This window comes from Aedes aegypti, chromosome 1, assembly GCF_002204515.2.
Source record: "Aedes aegypti strain LVP_AGWG chromosome 1, AaegL5.0 Primary Assembly, whole genome shotgun sequence".
Classification (NCBI taxonomy): Eukaryota; Metazoa; Arthropoda; class Insecta; order Diptera; family Culicidae; genus Aedes; species Aedes aegypti.
This window is the reverse complement of record NC_035107.1, coordinates 122,107,039-122,128,702: the sequence shown is the minus strand read 5'-3', so window position 1 is coordinate 122,128,702 and position 21,664 is coordinate 122,107,039. Positions and strand designations below refer to the sequence as shown.

At 41.1% G+C, this 21,664-nt stretch overlaps 1 protein-coding gene across 1 annotated transcript in view; it reads right to left on the bottom strand.

Moving 5' to 3' along the window:
• The window catches only part of LOC5567044 (doublesex and mab-3 related transcription factor 3, truncated), a 98,622-nt gene extending 96,020 nt beyond the window's left edge, over window positions 1-2,602 (bottom strand). The window contains exon 1 of the mRNA XM_021846840.1: window positions 1,948-2,602. Coding sequence (XP_021702532.1) covers window positions 1,948-2,094 — 147 coding nt within the window. The 5' untranslated portion in view covers window positions 2,095-2,602. The remainder of the gene's footprint in view (window positions 1-1,947) is intronic.
• Between the last annotated feature and the right edge of the window lie 19,062 nt (window positions 2,603-21,664).

The window sequence follows — 21,664 nt, the reverse complement described above, 5'->3', positions numbered from 1 at the left end:
GATCACAATATAACAAAACAGATTTAAGAATTAAGAATGCCCCCATCAACTAAATTTGGGTCTCCTGAAACTGAAAGACATTTCAAAATTCTTACAACTCGATTGTTTAATCATTTTATTGCAAAATAAAACTTAATGCGCCTAAATGTAGACAATTTCCCTTGGAATAAGTAGATTTTTTGAGAATAAACGGTTCTATGAGCAGAAGATTATACTCACAATGCTGTATGGTATCAAAAATGAGTTCAGTAGTTCATACTTTAGCTTACACAACATTTTAAACAGCCAAAGTTAACATGTGGGCAAAGTACCAGAGGATTGTTTAGCACCGACATTTCAAACTGTATTGCTTACACCTTCAAAAAGTATGAATATTCCTATGCAAAACTGATCCAATCAAATTGTTCATAATTATCGTTAGACATCTATAAACTAGAAAACGTAGAATGTCTGTGGTGCCAATGAAACCTCCTGCATCCTTGGGAGAAAATGTTTTTTGGTACCGACTTGAGATCAATTAGCCCCTGATTACGGTACTAAGCACGATTGAATTTCATTTAACAATTTAAATTCAAAAAGCGCAATTAATGTACATTTTAATGTTGTAACGGGAAGTATCGACCATTGACTTAAGAGACAAATTATTTCATCGCAGTAATCAACGGCATGTCAGTGAAAAATAATTTCTCCACTATTGGTACACTGTTCCTTTTGTTGCGGTATATTTTTAATTTGCGATTCTATAGTTGTGATATCCGTTGCTTTCTTATGGATCCTCCACTATAGTATCACTTTACCTTGTTTTAATTAATTATGATCGTGGTTTACGGCTAACCAGCCGAGTGAAAGTTTAACAACTACCGAAAAACTGAACATTACATATAATTTGCAATTGGATTAAATGGACAAATTGATGTGAAATTTGCGAAAAAGTTACACGTCTTCTCCGTGAGAATCGAACTCACAACTCTCTGTTCTCTAGATAGGGCGCGTTACTCCTACGCCACGGGAGGACTCATGGACACAGAAGTTAACCTGAATTCGATTTCAGCTCAATAATCACGTGGTCCTCTTTCGCAAAGCGCACCTCTTTCGGAAAAATTAGATGCCCATCCAAACACAACTCTTTCTATATATATCCAATTCCTAGCCCGAGAGCGCATTATTTATAAGGTATTGTAATAATGCACTGAGTGAAAAATAGGAGTCAAAAACAGTCGCTTTTTGAAATAATTAGCCTAAAATAAAATCGATCATTGCAGTGACGCCCTTATAATACTGAACGCGAAAATTTCAAATTATATGTAATGTTTAGTTTTTCAGTAGTTGTTAGCACTTTACCGCAATTGGTACGAATAAGAGTTTTAGTGATATTTCATGAGTTTTAAAGAAATCTGAAAGTTGTTTTCAACGTTTTTCACATTGTTTTTTCTGTGGAATGCTCTTTGGCATTTTGATTTTAAAAAAATGTACAGTCATTTCTCTATAACTCAACATGGAAGGGATCGTCAAGTTAATAGATATCGAGTTATATAACATAAAATCAGTGCAACTGCGAGGTAGCCATGAAAACTAACTATTACAATAATTCTACAGTCAACTCTCCCTTATACGATATTCCATATCTTCTTATCGCGTTAAAGAACCATAGTGAAAGTTGGTTTTAATGGCTACCTCAAAGGTCCCTTAAATCGCAGTTCCACTGGTTTTGTGTTATATTTCTCAATGATTAAAAGAACTTCAATATATACTTATGGAGAATTGACTGATTAACTCGATATCGAGATATAGAATATCGAGCTGACTGTATTCATATTTGTAGTGGTATAACTCAGTGATAATCGATGTTTACAAATGGGTTGAAAAAATGATTATTGTTCTTGTTTCGGCGTATATCGTCAAATTCTAATCCCAGCAATTTTCAAATTATCATTCATATGAACTCACCACCCCATGATTCCGGCATCGCGCGCATTTGGGTGTCCTCTGATATCGTTCCGAAGCCGCCCGCAGAAAGAAAGCCGGAGGCAACGCCCCCAAAACCGGGTGCTGTTGCATCAGATTAGACATATCAACGCCACTGGGTAAACTCATTTTCGCTTCACTTTTGTGGTCCAACGTTATCTCACTTCAATCTTTCGACCACACTCACAACGCCAAACCAAGCGACAATGTTTGCACTTCACATTAACAGATAAAACCAGCAGATTTTCCGAAATTGTTACACTGATGAATGAACCCTTTTCACGCTTGACCCTTAATCACCACTGAATCGCCGAAAAACACTTCAGCTTTTCACTCAACACAAAACTATCGATCCGCACTTCTAGTTCCACTTGAAACAATTTGAAACATTATCTCAACGTAGAGATCTTCAGTTACCCGGGAAACCACTCGAGTTCCAACCCGGTCTAGACTAGAGAACCCACGAATGAACAGCAGAAAAAATATTCTCGCGAACGAAAAGCAATACTTCCCCCTGGAAACGTCATAACCGGTCGAACCTTCATATGCTACTGATTCAAAATGTTTTAACAATTTCCATCTTCCCTGGATACTGTGTGCTACATTAGTCCGCTCACTGTATCTCGCTCGGCTACCAATAAGGACCGCAGCAAAAGCCGTTCAACCAAAGGGGCGGTTTGGATGGTCCTTTCCCAAAATGCGTGGTCGCTAGAGTGAGACGGCAAACACGAGCTCGAGAGAGACCCGAAAACCACCACCACCTCGCACACCATGTATATACATAAATGAAATACAATGATACAACTCAGCCAACCAAATCTAACCAAATTGGAAATAACATCAGCAACCCCTCTTCTCGTAGTATTGTGCGTCCTCCGTTCCGTTGCGGCGGTGTCTGGTTCGTTATGGCAGAAGCATGAATGAAGGAACCGAATGCGGATTGTTGGGATGAGGTAGGAGAGCAGCTGCTGGGACTATAGTTCTATAGTTACATTCCAACCCCTTTCCCTTGAGGCAGGGGTATGATACTAAACGGATAGCTTCGCAAAGTCGGACAAAAGTGAACCTCCCGAGGAAAACAGATGTAGGCTGGATAGGTAGGTAGACAAGTTACCGATGCGATGGTTGAAAGCTGCTACTGGCACATACAGACTGACAGCGATGGACATCAGGAGATGCTGTTTGGGTACAGGGTTGAATCTAACTGTAGAGACATAAAGAACCTAGCAAAAAATTTAATTTTATTCAATTTATGCTAAATTTTAACATTGGAATATTGGAATCAAACCAGTGTGAAATCAAGCTTCCAATCGGTTGCCCGAATTTTCAACTGAGCCCTGCAATAAGTTGTGTGTTTAGTGAGCGAGCCTCACTCAGTTTTGGGTGATCCAAGTAACCAAATAGCATTTAAATTCAACCTGCGTGCCAATATTGTGCAATTTTACAGCCAGCATGCTCTATATTAACCATATAATAGCCCCATAGGCCTATAAAGCCGAATTAGTAGGCTATTGGTTACTTTATCAAACTTACCGCGTCGTTCAGATCTGAGATAGACTCGCGAAGAGGAAAAATATCAACGTAATATGCAGCCCAGATTCCGCTGTCACGATATGTCAAATGCAGCTCGTCGCTTTAATTGCTAGAAAAGTGAAAAGTATTATATTCAAAATAAACTATTATTAAATATCTCAGTCAGCGAAGCAGTTTTTCCAAATATGTTGATAAATGTATACACAAAATTAGTTATTTATAATGTTTGCTACGTTTGCTGGCATGAAATTTCACTCAAAATACCGTTTATTAAGCATAAGGTGTGATGCAAACGCAGAAGTTTTTTGCTGCGATAGTCATGTGAGAGCTTGAACGGCTTGCGCAAGATTGATGTACACACTGAGTGGAATAAGAAAAAACTCAGCAATCGCAGAAAAAGAAGACAGTCTCCGCGAGTCTCGTCTCAGGTTCAGATTATGAAGAAATTCATTACTTTTTTTTATGGCACTCCGTGCTCGTGGCCACTACTGTGCCGGAATCAGTTTATCTATATCTTCTTTACCGATACAGTTCTATTTTTAGCTAATCTATATTTACATCTGCTTTCACTCTCTTCTGCTCTTTTGCTCTTACACCGAGCAGGTAGGAGAGTACTCTGCTGTTGTTCCAATCGATTTCCATAAGCCATAGTCCATTGCTCTTGCCGCGTTTTGCCGTTTTGCCGCGTTCCTGAGTCGTTTGAGGCTAGCTGCCTGCGAAGTGGGTCAGTTTGTCTCAGTCACCATCTGATACTGACGGAGGATGGATGTGCTCCACTAAGCACGGTCCTCCGTGCGGCGTCTTCTGGTGGCTGGACGGGTTATTTTTTAGGAGGGGCTGGGAATTGAATCCATGACCTTCCGCTTATGAAGCGAAAGCGTAACCTCAAGGCTACGGACCCCCCCAAAAATTCATTACTTCATCTACCAAACTCTTGGAATAGCGGCAAGCGAAGTGAAGCGCTTGCAAGTCAACCATTCGCTGAAATTCAAACAAGAGAAATGTGTGGAATTAGCAACAGCCGAAAATGTGATGAAGATACACGATACTTACTTACTTATTTGGCTTTACATCAATTATCTTGATAAAGCCTCGCCAATTTACTCGGTTCATGGCCGCTTCTCTTCATCCTCGACTGTGACCCACGAAGGTATCTCCGTCTATCGTAACAATGCTTCCTAGGCGGGTCCTGTCGCGCTTAGTTCCGCCAACCAGCATGTACTTTGTTTTCGACGCATTCACCATTAGCCCGACTCTTGTTGCTTCGCATTTTAAACGGGTGAACAAATCTGCCACCGTTTCAAATTTTCTCCCAATAATATCCATGTCGTCCACGAAGCAAACCAATTGTCCGGATCTCGTGAAAATCGTGCCTCGACTGTTAAGTCCGGCTCTCCGCATAACACCTTCAAGTGCAATATTGAACAACAGGCACGAAAGTCCATCGCCCTGTCGTAGTCCCCGCCGAGACTCGAACGAACTGGAGTGTTCGCCTGAGATCTTCACGCAGTTTTGCACACCGTCCATCGTTTCTCTGATCAATCTTGATCAATCTGATCAATCAGCTTCCCGGGAAATCTGTTCTCGTCCATGATTTTTCATAGCTCTACGCAGTCGATACTATCGTATGCCGCCTTGAAATCGATGAACAAATGGTGCGTAGGGACCTGGTACTCACGGCATTTCAGGAGGATTTGCAGCACGGAAAAGATCTGGTCCGTTGTCGAGCGGTCGTCGATGAAACCTGCTTGATAACTTCCCACGAACTCGTTTGCTATAGGTGATAGACGACGGAAGAGAATCTGGGATTGCACTTTGTAGGCGGCGTTTAGGATGGTGATTGCACGATAATTTTCACACTCCAGTTTGTCGCCCTTTTTTGTAGATAGGGCATATAACGCCTTGCTTCCACTCCTCCGGTAGTTGTTCCGTTTCCCAGATTCTGACTATCAGCCGATGCAGACAAGCGGCCAACCTGTCCGGGCCCATCTTGATGAGTTCGGCTCCGATACCATCCTTGCCAGCGGCCTTGTTGTTCTGGTTGGTTTCCGCTGTCCGCTGTGCTGACGTAGCCATCGCCTTCGTTGTCCTGACCTTTTGTGCCTGTGTTCTCTGCGCCATTCAGGTGTTCATCGTAGTGCTGCTTCCACCTTTCGATCACCTCGCGTCCGTCCGTCAAGATGCTCCCATCCTTATCCCGGCACATCTCAGCTCGCGGCACGAAGCCTTTGCGGGATGTGTTGAGCTTCTGATAGAACTTCCGCGTCTCTTGAGAACGGTACAGCAACTCCAAGTCTTGGCATTCCACCTCTTCTAGGCGGCTCTTTTTGTCTCGGAATAGGCGGGTTTGCTGTTTCCGCTTCAGTCTGTATCGTTCCACGTTTTGCCGCGTACCATGCTGCAGCATTGCAGCCCGCGCTGCATTCTTCTCCTCTAAAACCTACTGGCACTCCTCGTCGAACCAATCGTTCCTTGAGCTCCGTTCCATATATCTGACAATGCTTTCGGCAGCGTCGTTAATGACTGATTTGACTGTCCTCCAGCAGACCTCAAGAGGGGCCCTATCGAGCTCGCCCTCAACCGGCAACTCTGCTTCAAGATGCTGCGCGTACGCATTGGCGACATCCGGTTGTTTCAGCCGCTCGAGATTGTACCGGGGCGGGCGTTGGTACCGTACATCATTGATGACGGATAGTTTTGGGCACAGTTTCACCATCACCAGGTAGTGGTCGGAGTCAATGTTAGCGCTACGATAGGTTCTGACGTCGGTTATGTCGGAGAAGTGCCGTCCAGCGACCAAAACGTGGTCGATTTGCGATTTTGTCTGCTGAGGTGATCTCCAGGTGTACCGATACGGGAGGCTGTGCTGGAAATAGGTGCTACGAATGGCCATATTCTTAGAGGCGGCAAAATCTATCATTCGTAGGCCGTTCTCGTTTGTCAGCCGGTGGGCGCTGAACTTTCCAATCGTCCTCCTCCTCCTGGCCAACCTGAGCGTTCAAATCTCCTATGATGATTTTGACGTCGTGGCTTGGGCAGCGGTCGTACTCGCGTTCGAGCGCGTAACATGCGTCCTTGTCATCATCAGTGCTTCCGGAGTGTGGGCTATGCACGTTGATTATGCTGATGTTAAAGAATCGACCTTTGATTCTTAACTTGCACATTCGTTCATTGATCGGCCACCACCCGATCACGCGCCTTTGCATATCACCCAACATTATGAAAGCTGTTCCCAGCTCACGTGTGCTGCCGCAGCTCAGGTAGATGGTATGATTACCTCTAAACGTTCGCACCAATGCTCCTGTCCAGCACACCTCCTGCAGCGCTACGATGTCGAAACCGCGGGTCTTCAGTACATCGGAGAGTATGTGAGTACTTCCAATGAAGTTGAAAGATTTGCAGTTCCACGTACCGAGTTTCCAATCGCTAGTCAAGATACACGATGGGCAACTTGATTTGGAGGTGAAAGGCTGAAAATACAAAATACGGCAAGGGTTTTTTAATATTTTACTCACATTACTAGCAAAAGCTAGAAACATTCACCATCACGGTTGTCCGGATGCTCCGTGATTCTCATTCTTATGTCTACTATGAGTACTTCGGTTCGCTTCAGTTGTTGTAAAAGAGAAAAAAATGGGAAAAAAAACTCAATCACACCACGTATATTCGACTTTGAAGAGAAGTCTGTGTGTTCCCTGGAACTACCTCATGGTATAACTTCGGGAGACGGAGGCTTCTATTTTTAATACCGCCATACTTTAAGCTCTCCACTTCTGTTGTTTGCTTTCTTCGTCGCCACACACCGTTCTTCTGCACGCCGCCGAAGATCGTCCTTAGCACTCGGCGTTCAAAAATCCCAAGAGCTTGCAAGTCCTCCTCGAGCATAGTCCACGTCTCATGCCCGTAGATGACTACCAGTCTTATGAGCGTTTTGTACATCGTGTATTTGGTGCGGGTGTGAATCTTTCTTGACCGCTGTTTCTTCTGGAGCTCATAGAAGGTAAGACTTCCACAGATGATTCTTATTTCACGACTAACATTGTTAACCATGTTAACATTAAGCAAGAACATCTTCTGGACTCGTTCAATCCTGTTTGCTTGGATGGCATGATAGGGAGACCAGACTTGGACCGCGTACTCCAAAATGCTACGTACTAACGAACAATATAGAGCTTTCAGCGTATAAACATCTTCGAAGTCAGCAGCGTTACGCCGCACAAATCCGAATACGACGAAAGCTTTGGCGATTGTTGCTGAAATGTGTTCAGAAAAGCGTAGTTTGTTGTCCACTATCAGACCTAGGTCCCGTATTGATGTGACCTTCTCTAGAGTCTTGTCGCAATCTAACACAGAGGTTACTATTATGTACAGTTTTAGGTCGTCAGCATACATAAGTTTGCACGACTCTAGATAAGTGCACAGGTCATTGATAAAAATTATGAAAATCAGTGGCCCTAGGTGACTACCTTGAGGCACACCCGATGTCGTGCGAATTGATTCTGACTTGTGGCCTCCTATTTTCACGAACGATGTTCTTTCCGATAGATAGAGCGAAGCCATTGTACAATCCATACCGGAAATCGTAGACGATCAAGTTTCTTCAATGCTAATTCATGCGGAACCTTGTCGAAGGCTTTCGAGAATTCGATATAGATCGAGTCGATTTGTTACCGCTTTTCCAAGCTACTATTCAGCGTGCTCATATACGAAACCGTGCTGGAATTCTGAGAGTATTGGTTGAGCAGCTGCATACAGTTTATCGTAGATAATCGATTCCTGAACTTTCGATAAATGACACAGAATGGAAATCCCTCTGTAATTTTCCGCAGAATGGATGCTTCCGGTCTTGTGGATTCGTGGTACGGCGGCAGATTTCCATGCCCTAGGGAAAGTTCCCTCCGCGATGGACTTGTTGAAAATGAGTGAAGCAGGTGTTGCTAATTGAACAGCGCAACGTGTTAGAAAAACTGACGGCAAACCGTCAGGGCCAGGGCCTTTCTTCGGGTCCAATCTTTTCAATGAGGCGAGTGCGGGGCGGCGAGTTGGATGGGTTCACCTTTAGATCATCCTGCAAATTTCCTAAATACATTCGGTACTGCAAGTCCATTTTAATCTTCAGTTCATCCTCCAGACGTCTAACTGAAACAGTTTTGTTTCGAAAAAAGCGTTTCCGTGCCTTGCGAAGAACGTTTTTCAGATGTTGAAGTTCCGAGTTCCATCAGGTTTTCCGGTTTGTGCAGGTTGTATGATGACGAGTGAGCGGAGCAAATTGTCGAAGAAGGTCGTGGATCGTATCGTAAAAACGCGATACGGCTTCATCTGTGGTCAAGCCAATTAGCATGACATTCCAATGGTACTGAGAAAGAGCATCATTTAATGCATCGTAATCACAGCGGTTAAAATCGAAAATATCGTCGGACGGTGAGGGTGGGTGTTCAGGCTCATCATTGTGCTGAACGTCAATTCTCAAAACAAATGGCGTATGGTGCCTATCCACACGTAGAATAGCAGATGGAGGTTCAATGCATTCTACATAGGCAACAAATGCCATGTCCAGTAATCTTCCGTTTTCATTTGTAACGTCACAAATCTGTTTAAGTCCAGATGCAAGTATATTTTCGGTGAGCGTGATTTCTTGTTCAGAAGAAGCGTTAATAGGCAAGTAGCAATCAACTTCGTCATCAAAGTTCCATGTTAAGCGAGGTAGGTTGTAATCACCAACGACAACAACGGAATCATCGGTGTTAGCCATGTCAAGAATTCGGCAAATAGATGAAGAGTGCGTAGAATATATGGTTGGATCACTGTTCGGGCGAATGTAAATAGCGCAAACGTAAACATACTGATGTGGTAGATTAATGGATACGGCTACTTGTTCTAGATGCTCGCTATCATGGAGTCGATGAGCATGGCAAAGTTTTTCTTACAGCGATCAAAACCCCTCCGCCACGAGTAAAGTTGCTAGATGCTGAATTGCGATCACAGCGATAAATCGTATAGAGTAAAGTGGGGCAAAAGTTCGAGTGGGGTAAGAGTTTCTTTTTAAGATTTCTAGCTCAATTCAAAACAAATCTTATAAATGTCATGGTGGTTCGAATGCTATTCAAGTAAGAGACTTTCAATCCAAATATCATAAAAATCAATTGAGATTTGGAAATGTTATGGCTATTTGTTGTTTTTCGACGATAATATTGTAATTTTTGGTCAAACTTTCGTTGCATGGAATCAATTGAAGATAAAATCTTTTTCAATAATTTATGTAAGGGCGTTTCTAGGCGTATCATAAGGTTGCTTTGAGGTGTATTAGTTTTTGCATAAATGCTTGAAAACATTTTTTGGCCCATAGTGGGGCAAAAGTTCGGCCCATGTATAAAATCACGGAAAAAATTGCAAATTGCCTAAAATCCACATATTACCTTCAAATGTAGTTGAATTTGTCTGATCGTGTGAAAACAGTCACCAAAATTTTACATTTCCACTTAGTTTTGCGAAAAACTGCTATTTTTGAGTATATTACAATTAACCCGGTTTTGGGCATTTTTTTGATGAAAATTTAGGCATTTTTTTGATGAAAATTTAGTGTGTATCGTCAAACATAAGTTTACAGCTGGTGTAAAGTATGCCTGTCATAAAAGGATCGATATTTTGTGTTTTAGCCAGCGAACTTTTGCCCCACACTAGATTCGAACTCTTGCCCCACCGGTGGGGCAAAAGTTCGAATAAGACAATTAATTTTGAAACAATTATAAATAAAAATGGGTAAATATTTTGACACAAGTTTGTTCAGCAAAATTATAGCCAATATGTTGAAGGTCCACTGTATGGTATTTGTTTTGTTTTAACCGCTATTGTTTTCCTGGAAACTTTGATTATACCACTAAGGTCGAACTTTTGCCCCACCTTACTCTATTCCTCAGTCAACTCTGAGTTACGTATCCCGTCATACAGCCATGTTTCGGTAAAAACGATGACATCATAGTCAAGTGAAACAGAGGTTAGAAAAAATGAACGAATTTTGCTACGCATACCGCCAACGTTCTGGTAGTACACGTATATTTTCGATTTGGCGGGTGTAGAGGAAAGATCCGAAGTTGAAAAAATTACTGAATGATCGTCGCTGGAGTTGGACCTGTGTCTGCTGTTGTGATCGACGGCTTCCAAAAACCCCGACGATTGTCACGTGTGTCGTCGACGAACTCACGAAAAACGAGGCCCCTAGGCCAAGACGACGCTGTCATAGCTTTTCCTGGAGACCTACCTTGAAAGATATGAAACTTAACGTGCTGTCTTTTCCTCTCGGGACGAGCTTCGTAACGATGGAATCAGTAGTTTCAAGGGTGCTGGAAACGAGGCTGGATACTGCATCATCAGTCACCTCAGGAGAAATTCCTGACAAATACAGCCAAAACCGGTCTTCTTCGTGGATGGTTGGACCACCGTCAGTAGTAGTCATTTCTGATAAAGCTGCAACACCAGTCCCTCGAAAAAGTTTCTGCGGACGTGTTCTTGTCTGATCGATGTCATCTTCTCGGTTGCGCTTGCTTCTTGTTGATACTTGCACCAACGGACGAAGTGTTCCAATAGGAGTTACCGGCATATTGTCAGCAAAATTTTTGAAATTGTGCCTTATTTCCGTTTTGATTTCTCCCAGAACATAATCACGAATTTCTGCTTTTAATTCATAGATCGTTGTGTGGTTGACATCATTCACAGATACCATGGCGTTGCGAAACCTGCTCTTTTTCATTAAGTCCGTACATGTATTGCAGGCCCAGAATAGATTTTGAGAGCTATTCACAGCACGTAGTATCTCATCAGGCATTCTCGAGCATCGCTGGCAGAACTTCGACGAACAAAATGCGTTACATTTTACAACGATTTGATCTGTCAGCTCATGAGCACAACTTTCGCACACATCAACCATAATGAAAGCTGCACACCTTCGATACGTCTTCTTCTTTTCTGGCGTTACGTCCCCACTGGGACAGAGCCAGCTTCTCAGCTTAGTGTTCTTATGAGCACTTCCACAGTTATTAACTGAGAGCTTACTATGCCAATGACCATTTTTGCATGCGTATATCGTGTGGCAGATACGAAGATACTCTATGCCCTGGGAAGTCGAGAAAATTTCCAACCCGAAAAGAACCTCGACCGGTGGGATTCGAACCCACGACCCTCAGCTTGGTCTTGCTGAATAGCTGCGCGTTTACCGCTACGGCTATTTGGGCCCCTTCGACCTTCGATACGTAATCCGTGGTTTTCTATGCAGACTGACAAACAGATGGCGCTGATCGAAATTGGCAATCGAAGAACCCCTTTCGAAATACGGGTCGTGTGCGTACGATTCACTGATACGCTTCCAATCGCAAAACGCAACATACTGTTAGCCATCTATACTTTGGTAGCACAACTAGTCAGATGATGAGAGATATAATTTTTCACGCATCCATCACATGCCGCTGTGGGGAAAAATGTTTTATTTTCTTGATATAAGACGGTTCACAGTGAAACAAAATACGTTTGTTTTTTGTATTATTGCACTACTTTCATAAAAATTTAGATCCGGCTGGTAGGAGCACTAGTTTGAGGTTGGAAAACCAGGATATGTGAGGTTAGTTTCATTGGAACTTTCGCCTGAGCGATTTTTGTGCTTGAATAAAACACGCTTCAGGACATTCTCCGCTGCCCCTAAAAATACCATTGGGTAGATAAATGAATTCTCTACCATTGGATCTCATTCAATTTCATACATAAGTGAAGTAAGCAGTTAAAATAAATATTTTGTTCCGAATTTTTTGAAACCATGAATGAGTTTGACATTGCTCTCGTCAACCATCATCATGACGACAGCAGCACACCCCACCGGACGAATTGTCGTATTGGGAGCGAATAGAAAGGGCAGCCGATAAACGAATCCATCGCTGAAAAAAAGGAACATGAAGAGACAGTAGGAATTGCTCAGACGCAAGAAGCTATGGAACAGAGGGACGTGCGACGGTTCTACGAATCTGTCAATGGTGAGCGAATAAAAACAGCGCCGTATCCCGCCATGTACAATAGCCGCGAAGGAAACTTGCTGACGGATAAAATAATTGTTCCGTACGGAACGAGCTGTAAACATGTGAGACTCAAGGTGCAATGTGGCCCCTTCTCGACCCACCCTGACTACGCCATTGAGTGCATGAGTATCAACAGTGAGCGTGAGTACCTTGTGAGTTACCAACTGGAACTCAAGTGCCGTGATTTCCCTATGAGTGATGTATCCCCGACGAGAGTTTCATTGAGTTCCGTCAGTGAGTGTCAGCTTTTCCAGATCGTTCGAGAGTAAGATCCTTCGACATTCTTCTAGAACATGTCGTCCCCTTAATGCTACAACTAGATAACTCGAAAATCAAAATTTTGTGATGTGCAACATTGAAAATATGGCCGTTTTACAAAGAGATGGTTAATCGCAGAGAATATGATTGTAAAATGAACTTTAACTTGTGTATTTTGAATCACACGCTAATAAGCCGTGGATATTTTAAAGATCTAATTAAGAAATTTTTTTTGACATATTTAAGTCAAAAATTTCAAATTTCCAGTTGTTTAGTTGTAGCATCAAGGGGACGATGTGTTGAGCGACTTTAAATACCGAACCGCTTCGCACTAGGAATCAGTCTTGTTTTAACCACCGCGTGATTTATATCAACCGAAAGTGAACGTATAGTGAACAGTGTAGTATAGTAGTGCTAATAAAGTGTTTTGGCTAGCAGAATCAGTGATGTTGTTCCTTTCATCCCGAAATATACAGTCCACCCGACCCGACCGGAGTTGGCCACGGTTAACGCGCCAACAACAATAGTGACCGCCAGGTGGAAAGAGTACTTCGAGTCATTGTTGAACGGTGATAATGGAAGTGGATCTGGTAGCAATATCCAAATCGATGACGATTTACAGTAGACTTATGCAAATTTTGAAGTTTCTGCTCCCCTTTACTTAAACGGTGTCAATTATGATACAAATAATTCGCCCAAAGTTTAAAGTTATTTGGAGGAAATATGGTTGTGGACACGCCATTTGATATTCATATGGAAATTACTATGGGAAAGGCAAACCTTATGTGTTGGTCTTCTAACTGCTCGTCATAAAAATTTATTGAAATGTAAACAAACTCTTCTCATTTCAATCTTCCCTAACTTTGCCAAAGACTACATTTTAATAAGGGGACGGACCTGGTGTAGTGGTTGGAACACACACACCAAAAAATCTCAGATTTACACGTAACGTAATATTAGCAATCAATCATGCAAAGCCATTTCTCATGTATTATTCAATGATAAAACCTATAAACACATCTATTATATACAACATTGTTACCAAAATCCTTAATATTGAACGCGAAACGTCTTCTCTCGAAGAATGTTGCATGCAAAACGGCACGGTTTACATGATTTTCACGCTGAAAATTCAATCATAAATAATGCACATGGAATGACAAGCCGTCGATCCATCCATGTGCATTATTTTTGACAGAATATTCAGCGTAGAATCATGTAAACCGAGAATTCTTGTTTGCAATTTCACTTTCAAGATGCAAGAAAGCATGCAACATTGGTGAATGTTAGATGGAAGATCATGAAATGTTTCAGTTTCACTCAAGTTTGCAAGCATTATCGAATGCAATGAGACAGTTTACATTAATTATCGTTGAATGTTCAGTTGCAACTCGTTTTACATGATTATCATCAAAAATTACATGCTATGTAAATATGAGAATTTTTTGCTGTGTAGAGGTCTGAACACAAAGGGTTGGTGTTTTCCATGGTAATCTCCATAAAAAAATGAAATGGCGTGTGCACAGTCAAATTTCTTCCTTATTATTTTAAACTTTGGGAGGATGTTATTTAACATAATAACAATTGATTAAGCATAGGAGAGCCAAATTTCAAAATTTGAAGAGATGAAACATATAAACAGTTAAATGGAGCCCCAATGGGAAACCCTCTTTCTCCATTTTTAAGTGAGATTTTTATGGCAAATTTAGAGAAACGATTAGAAGATAAAAACCAGCTCCCTGAAATCTGGTGGCGATACGTTGATGATGTTTTCAGCATAGTTAAAAAACACATCTTACCCCAAACTTTAGAAACAATTAATAAGGCTCACAAAAACATTGAATTTACTTACGAAGTGGAACAGGATAACAAATTGCCTTTCTTGGACTTACTTATTGTAAAGGAACACTCATCACTTACATTTGAAATCTATAGAAAACCAACTAACACTCAACGTATTATTCCAAACACATCAAATCACTCACACCAATCCTTCAATCACATGATACATCGAATGCTAACAATCCCCCTCAGTGAAACTGGTAGAAGAAAGGAACTTAACTACATTTTTGAAACAGGACAATTAAACGGTTACACAAGACAAACAATACAACAACTCATCGACAAAAGAACACGAGAACAATACAAACGTTCACTTACTACTCTGGCACAAGAACAACCAACACTCAAACATATAGCCGTCAATTACAACGATGAAACAAAAAAGCTACGCCCAATCCTACGAAAGTTTGGTTTCGAGTTAGTTTTTACCAGTAGAAACAACCAACTCCAAACTCTCCTAGGTTCAACAAAAGACCCAATTGACAGTTTATATAAATCAGGCGTTTACCAAATTACATGCGACCACTGCAATAAAATTTACATAGGACAAACAAAACGGACTCTCAATACACGTTTTAAAGAACACGTAGCAGAAGTTACTAAAGCACACAAAGACACAGAAAAAGGACATGTACACCATTTCAAATCAAAAGTTGCAGAACATATTTACAATGAACAACATTTCCTTAACACAAAAAATATCAAACTCTTACGACATATTTCAAATCCTTGGAAGCTTGACGTAGCGGAAAGTATAGAAATTTTCAAACAAAACCACAATAAAGATCAAGGAAATGGGTACTCTTGGCTGTTTAGACTTATACCTAACCTTCACACACACAATACATAAACACATTGATTGACCACCTGCCAAACAAGCAGGAATTTGTAATTTTGACAATCCTTTCATTTGATTAGGTACACAATTAAAAAATGACCTCCTGTATACGATTACAGGTAGAATCTAGTTCTAACATACCCACACACTTTTTCTAGTATAAATAATAGATCCATGCGATGTTCTCTTCAAGTCGAGCACTCGACACTGAAGAAGTCTGTAAGTCGCAGACGAAATAGGCCTATCTGTCAAGATAAGCAACACATATTAGAGTTTAAAGGTATTTGCTCACCTTAGTGATTTTAGTATTTTATTTTTTTTTTGCAAAAAGTGAAGTGTTAAAGTTCATTTGTAGCATTACAGATATCAAATTCAATGCAATGATCAATTTTTGAAAATTTGGAAGACGATGATGGTTATTTTCCTCTTAATGGGCTAAAGAATAACAAGGCTGCTGGGAATGACGAGCTACTGGCCGAACTTCTCAAACACGGAAGTGAGCAGCTGCACGAACTCCTTCACCGTATCGTTTTGAGGATATGGGAGTAAGAACAAATCTCGAACACTTTTTCAATTGGACGTCTAAGCGTTACGCTTTATTGACAACTTGTTATTTACTTCCGTCGTAATGTTCCGTCAGTTTGCAAAAGTAAACATTACTTACGACAAACTGACATTAAACAAAAAAGCAATGTTTATGCAAACTTCATAAAGAGCTGATTGTTTTGTTTAGAGCTGGTTCTGTGAGTTTTTCTTTGAAGCAGTAGTCTAATTTCAATCGTCTGTCAGACAATCCTACGCAAGTGCCATCCCGATTATGCTGAAAATGATTTCAATTGCCAACAACGATCGAGACCTGAAGAAAACTGCACTTAATAATCAACTTTAAACGCGCGCACACCTGGTGAGAGATGCACAATCAAAAAGTGTTGACCTGCCTCGGCGGTGAAATTTCTTTCCCGTAGTTCCGCTTTCCGATTTCTTTCCCAAATTGGGCTTCCTTTAGTAGCAAACTGCCACCTGTGTATTTTTTCTGAGGCACCGCCGTTTCGCAACAATCATTCTTCTACATATGCATAAGATACATTCATTGTTACCCGCTACATTACAGTTCAGGTGCTGCAGGTTAAGTTCGGTGGAGGAATTAGCGAGACATTTCCACCGATTTTTAAGAGTTCACTACATTTTCGCTTAGTTTTCAAAGTCAAAGTCAAAATGTCTTCTTATTATTATTCCTGGCCAACTAACACCGTTCGGCGCCAGTTGTGTTTAACGTAGGCTGGGTTTAGGTTCGTCTAAATCTGCCATACATACCGGGGACCCTACCCAAACCCATCAACACATGGACCGGGACTAACGGTTTCACTTTCCTTCCGGATTTATGATCAGCGTTCTTATGTAAATCCTGGCGGCATCGACGGGAATTTATACCCGACCGACTTGGGTGAGAGGCAATCATGCTAATGAGCACATTATCGACGCCACTCCACAAAAACAAGAGCTGATTTAAAAACGACGAATGTCGATTATCTTCAACTTTTTTTTGTGCTACTTTCGCTGTTTTTATTCCATCGTATCTATGCTGTTAATTGATTTGTTAGATTCGTCTATTTGTGGCCAAAAGGGTGTATCCTATTATTCGTCATGAAATTAGTAGTGGTAATGTTCAGTCTTTTTGTAAATATAGTGTCAAAAATTTAAATAAACGTTTTTCAGTGAAAGTCTGAAAAGAGTGTTGCTATTGCTGTTTTGGTAATCGTTTGCAATGATAAACTCGTTCTTGAAAATTTTGCGACTTACGTTCATTCGAAAAAGTATTCGAGAAATGACTACTACTTGGCTGGATGGTCTCATTTGCCCTTTGTACAAGAAAAGGCATTGACTAGATTGCGCCAATTACCGAGAGATAACACTCCTTAATTCTGCGTACAAAATCCTGTCTGGAATTCTGTTCATCAGATTGAGTAATCTTACCCTTTTTTTCCCTATTGAACAATATAAATCGTGTGCGAGTTTTGTTTGTGTAACTGCTTTGAAACATTAGAATAAACTCAAAACTCTTTTTAAGTGAAGAAGTAAACATAAAATAAAACGATCTCACAAAAATTGTGTATTAATATCTTGCTTTTACATCATATACATTGTTTAAAAAATAATTCAATTTCTACTTAATTCCCGTTGCTTCAACCCTGCTCAAAACATACAGATTGTTTCCGATTGTTCCACTGAATACATTGAAGAGACTACAGTGATACTGCCCGATGAAAAAAAAACTTTTATATTCCTTTTTCTCTGCCCTCGTTAGTGTAGTTTCACTTCAACTATGGTACTTCTCGTGATTCCACGAAGCAGTTTGCCTCGATTTATCGTGCCTATATCATACGCAGCACATTTACCCAAGCCAAACAAAAATCATTGCACCACGGACACATACATACAGCCAAAAGACCTACTGTTATAACATTGGATTTACCAAACACTTTTCCCTCCGTTGAGGTGTCCCCTCAATCCTCAGTTTCCACCATACTCTGCAAAAGGCAATGGATGATTATGCTCAGAAGGAGAACAGCTGCGAAACAGCAGACCAACATATGCCGCATAGAAATGCTCGAGCGAGAAAGAGTCAACTACTGTTCCACCCGAAGATGAATCCAACATCGTGGAATGATAATAAAGAATACATTTTAACTACTTTTTAAGCTCCACCAACTCACATCTGGCTACAGCTGCTTGTATCGTTCCCTGAGTTCTGGAAAGAGAGTAGCGGATGCGGTGAGCTTTGAAGAAATGCGCGCGCGCTTCGTTGAAAGCTTGACCGCGTGGTGCTGCGCATGATCTTCAACTTAGACCAGCAACAGAATTGTATATCTTCTCGTATACCACTCTGGGTTGACTGCCTGGAAGCCCCGAAGAAGATATAAACGAAACGGAACAGTTTATTTCTGGACGATGAAATATATACAGTTTTCAAATGTGCACAAGAGTTGCAGCATTTTGGAGCACCGAGCGGGGACTGTTTCTCTGTTCCCGATCCAGCGGAAAACTGTGTTGCAATAAACTTTGTAAAGTTGCATAGTCTTCGAAACTTGCTTTATGTGAGGGTCTTGCGTATATATTTACCTTAACGTTAGTGTGGGGAACGGAATTTTCAAGCACGGAAAGTAAGCTGAAACACGAGCGTCAAGCGATGGGAAATTTCAAAGTGCCACTTCTGATGGTGAAATGTTGATATCCCGGCGGAGGTCATGCCCAATTTTAGAATCCGTTAGCAGCACATACAATTTAACATTATTTTAAGGAGTGGCAACAATTGGGATACACTAAAATGCAATAAGACGATTCTTCCGATATCGATAATGAAGGATGTGGGTAGCTCCGACGGGAATTTTAGTTTTGAGCTCAATGGTGGAATTTAACACTTCAGTCGTCGCGCTGTTGTGTTTTGTACAACACCGCTGAAAAAAACTCGCTTTTATTTATTTATTTATTTATTTATTTATTTGTTCCATCAACAGGTTAATACTAAGCCCTAATAATATTAAATCTACAAAAAACTCTTTTAAAATTTTGCTTGATCGCTTCTCTAGACAGATGGAAATCTAAATAATCTGCAACTCTATTAAAAAGCCTTAGAAGACCAACAATGGCCCCATAAAATCCGTAATCCGTACGCCGAAGGGGAATTTGTAGAAAACTCCGGTTTCGTAGGGATCTTGGTTGCACCTGCAGCTGGATACTGTTGAGCAATACCTGGCATTCGATCCTGGAAGTGAAGACATCCGAAACGAATAACGCACGAGCAACATTACGGCGTATTGTCAGCGTTTCCAACTGTATGAGCTGACAGAGGCTCTCGAAGCTGGGTAAACTGTATGGGTTGCTCCATGGAAGGCGTCGGAGAGCGAAATGGATGAACCTTCGCTGTACAGCTTCAATCCTTTCCACTGCATTATTGTAATAAGGATTCCAAACCGGCGAACAATATTCCAGGGTGGAACGCACCAGCGAGCAGTATAAAATCTTCAGGCAGTAGATGTCAGTAAACTCCTTGCCGACACGAAACAGAAATCCGAGGCTTCTGGAGGCTTTCCCGACCATGTATGATAATTGCTGCTGGAAAGATAATTTGCTATCAAGCTGCACCCCTAGATCCTTTATGCAGCTGGTTCTTTCGATAGAAGTGCCGAAGAGATCGTATTCGAACAACAAAGGTTCCTTCTTCCGGCAGAAAGATATGACGGCACACTTGCTTGGGTTGACTCTCATCCGGTTGGTACTGCATCAATCCGCAAAGTGTATCAAATCCTGCTGGAGAATGTGAGCATCAGCGATCGAACTTACTTGAAAATAAATTTTCATATCGCCGGCGAACGACAAACGAGGAACTTTCATTTTCATGGTTAATGCTGTCGAAGGCAGCAGTGAGGTCCAAATAAATTGCATCAGTTTGCTTTGCGTTATTAGAGCCTTCGGTAATGTATGAAGTAAAATAAAGCAGATTTGTACTGGTAGATCGCTTAGGCATGAAGCCGTGTTGCTCTTCAACAATGTAATGTCGGCAGTGGCGAAATATAGGTTCCAGTAGCACAAGCTCGAAGAGTTTAGCAACTGAACTCAGAGCGGATATTCCACGGTAGTTTTGGATGTGCATTTTGTCACCTTTCTTGTGAACAGGAAACAAGAATGCAGACTTCCATGAGTCTGGGAATTTGCCAGTGGCTAGCGACAAACTAAACATGCGCTGAAGAGGAACAGCCAAACTCGAAGCATACTTTTTCAGCAAGATAGGAGGGATTCCATCGGGGCCCGTGGAGCAAGAAGCTTTAAGTTTACTGGTGGCCGGCATAATCATTGATCCATCAACATTTATATGAGTGAGTGATTCACCGAGATAGGAGACATCTTCCACAGCTGCTTCAATTTGTTGAGACGTAATCCCTTCTTCAGAAAAAAACGCCACCAAACTTATCGGCAAAAAAGTCGCAAACGATTTAAGGGTCGGAGCTCAAATTTTCCCTCATACTTCATCGTCGTGGGTAGACCAAACTTCCAGAAAGATTTCGGGTTCGCTTTCAGCTTGAGCTACATGTTTTTCTTGTACGATTGGTAACACGATTGGTTCATTCGTTTACTTATACTAGTTATTCAGTTGAACGTAATAATGTCTTGACGATTCAGTCCGGTGCTTTGTATAGTATCGCGATGCCGCCCTTTTAGCAGTTTTGATTGACCGTAGCTCGTTTGTTTGCCAATGAGTTTGTGTGTGCTTGGAATTAACTCGTTTAGGCACATGTCTATCAATCACGTAGTTCATAATATTGGAGAAATATTGCACTGCAGTATCAATTTCGTCATCACCTAAAACGTCTTCCCAATCGATATTCGATAGGACGTCAGAAATTGCGTCAAAGTCAGCATTTTTGAAATCGTAGGGTGATGTGCTAGTATCCACCGTATCAAGCATTGATCAGTGAGAACTGCAATTGGGTTGTTTAGTGAAGAAAAATTAACAGTTTTTTGCAGCCTGTTCGTAAGAGCACATTTTTTTAAGTATGACACGATTTTATTGCAATTCAATATCTTAATGTAGATATTTTAAATGATTAAAAAAGATTTAAATCCGTCGACTCAATGACACTTCAATTTACATAATGACAGCTAGTTCCGAAGTAAAAATTTCCGAGGGTTGATTCAAAGGTGATTTCCATACTAATTTCGAACGTGTTTTAAAAATAGTTCCAGGTCACGTAAAATTATGAAATTTTGGATTCTAGTTAAATTTTTAAAGTAGATTCAGAATATGTAAGAAACTGGATACCCCTAAACAAGCCAATTTTCCCAGTATTGCAGTGAATGATGCTGATACAAACCGATGCCAAACAATTCTTTCTCAAAACGGCTTTAGCATTGTACAATAACATTTTGATAAATCTTGATATGTTTTTGGAAATAATGCAAAGAAAATGCATCTTATCGTATTCTCAATCCGTCGTATCGTTTTCAATTCCGTCGCAATCAGTTTCCAGATTCGTCTCACAACTTACGGCTCACTGTGATGTATTGAGTGGTTAAAACACAATATATCAACGCTATAATAAAATGTTTTAATAGAATATATAGATCCACGGGCATCTCCCTCCATTCCTTCAGCATGTTGGAATATACTAAT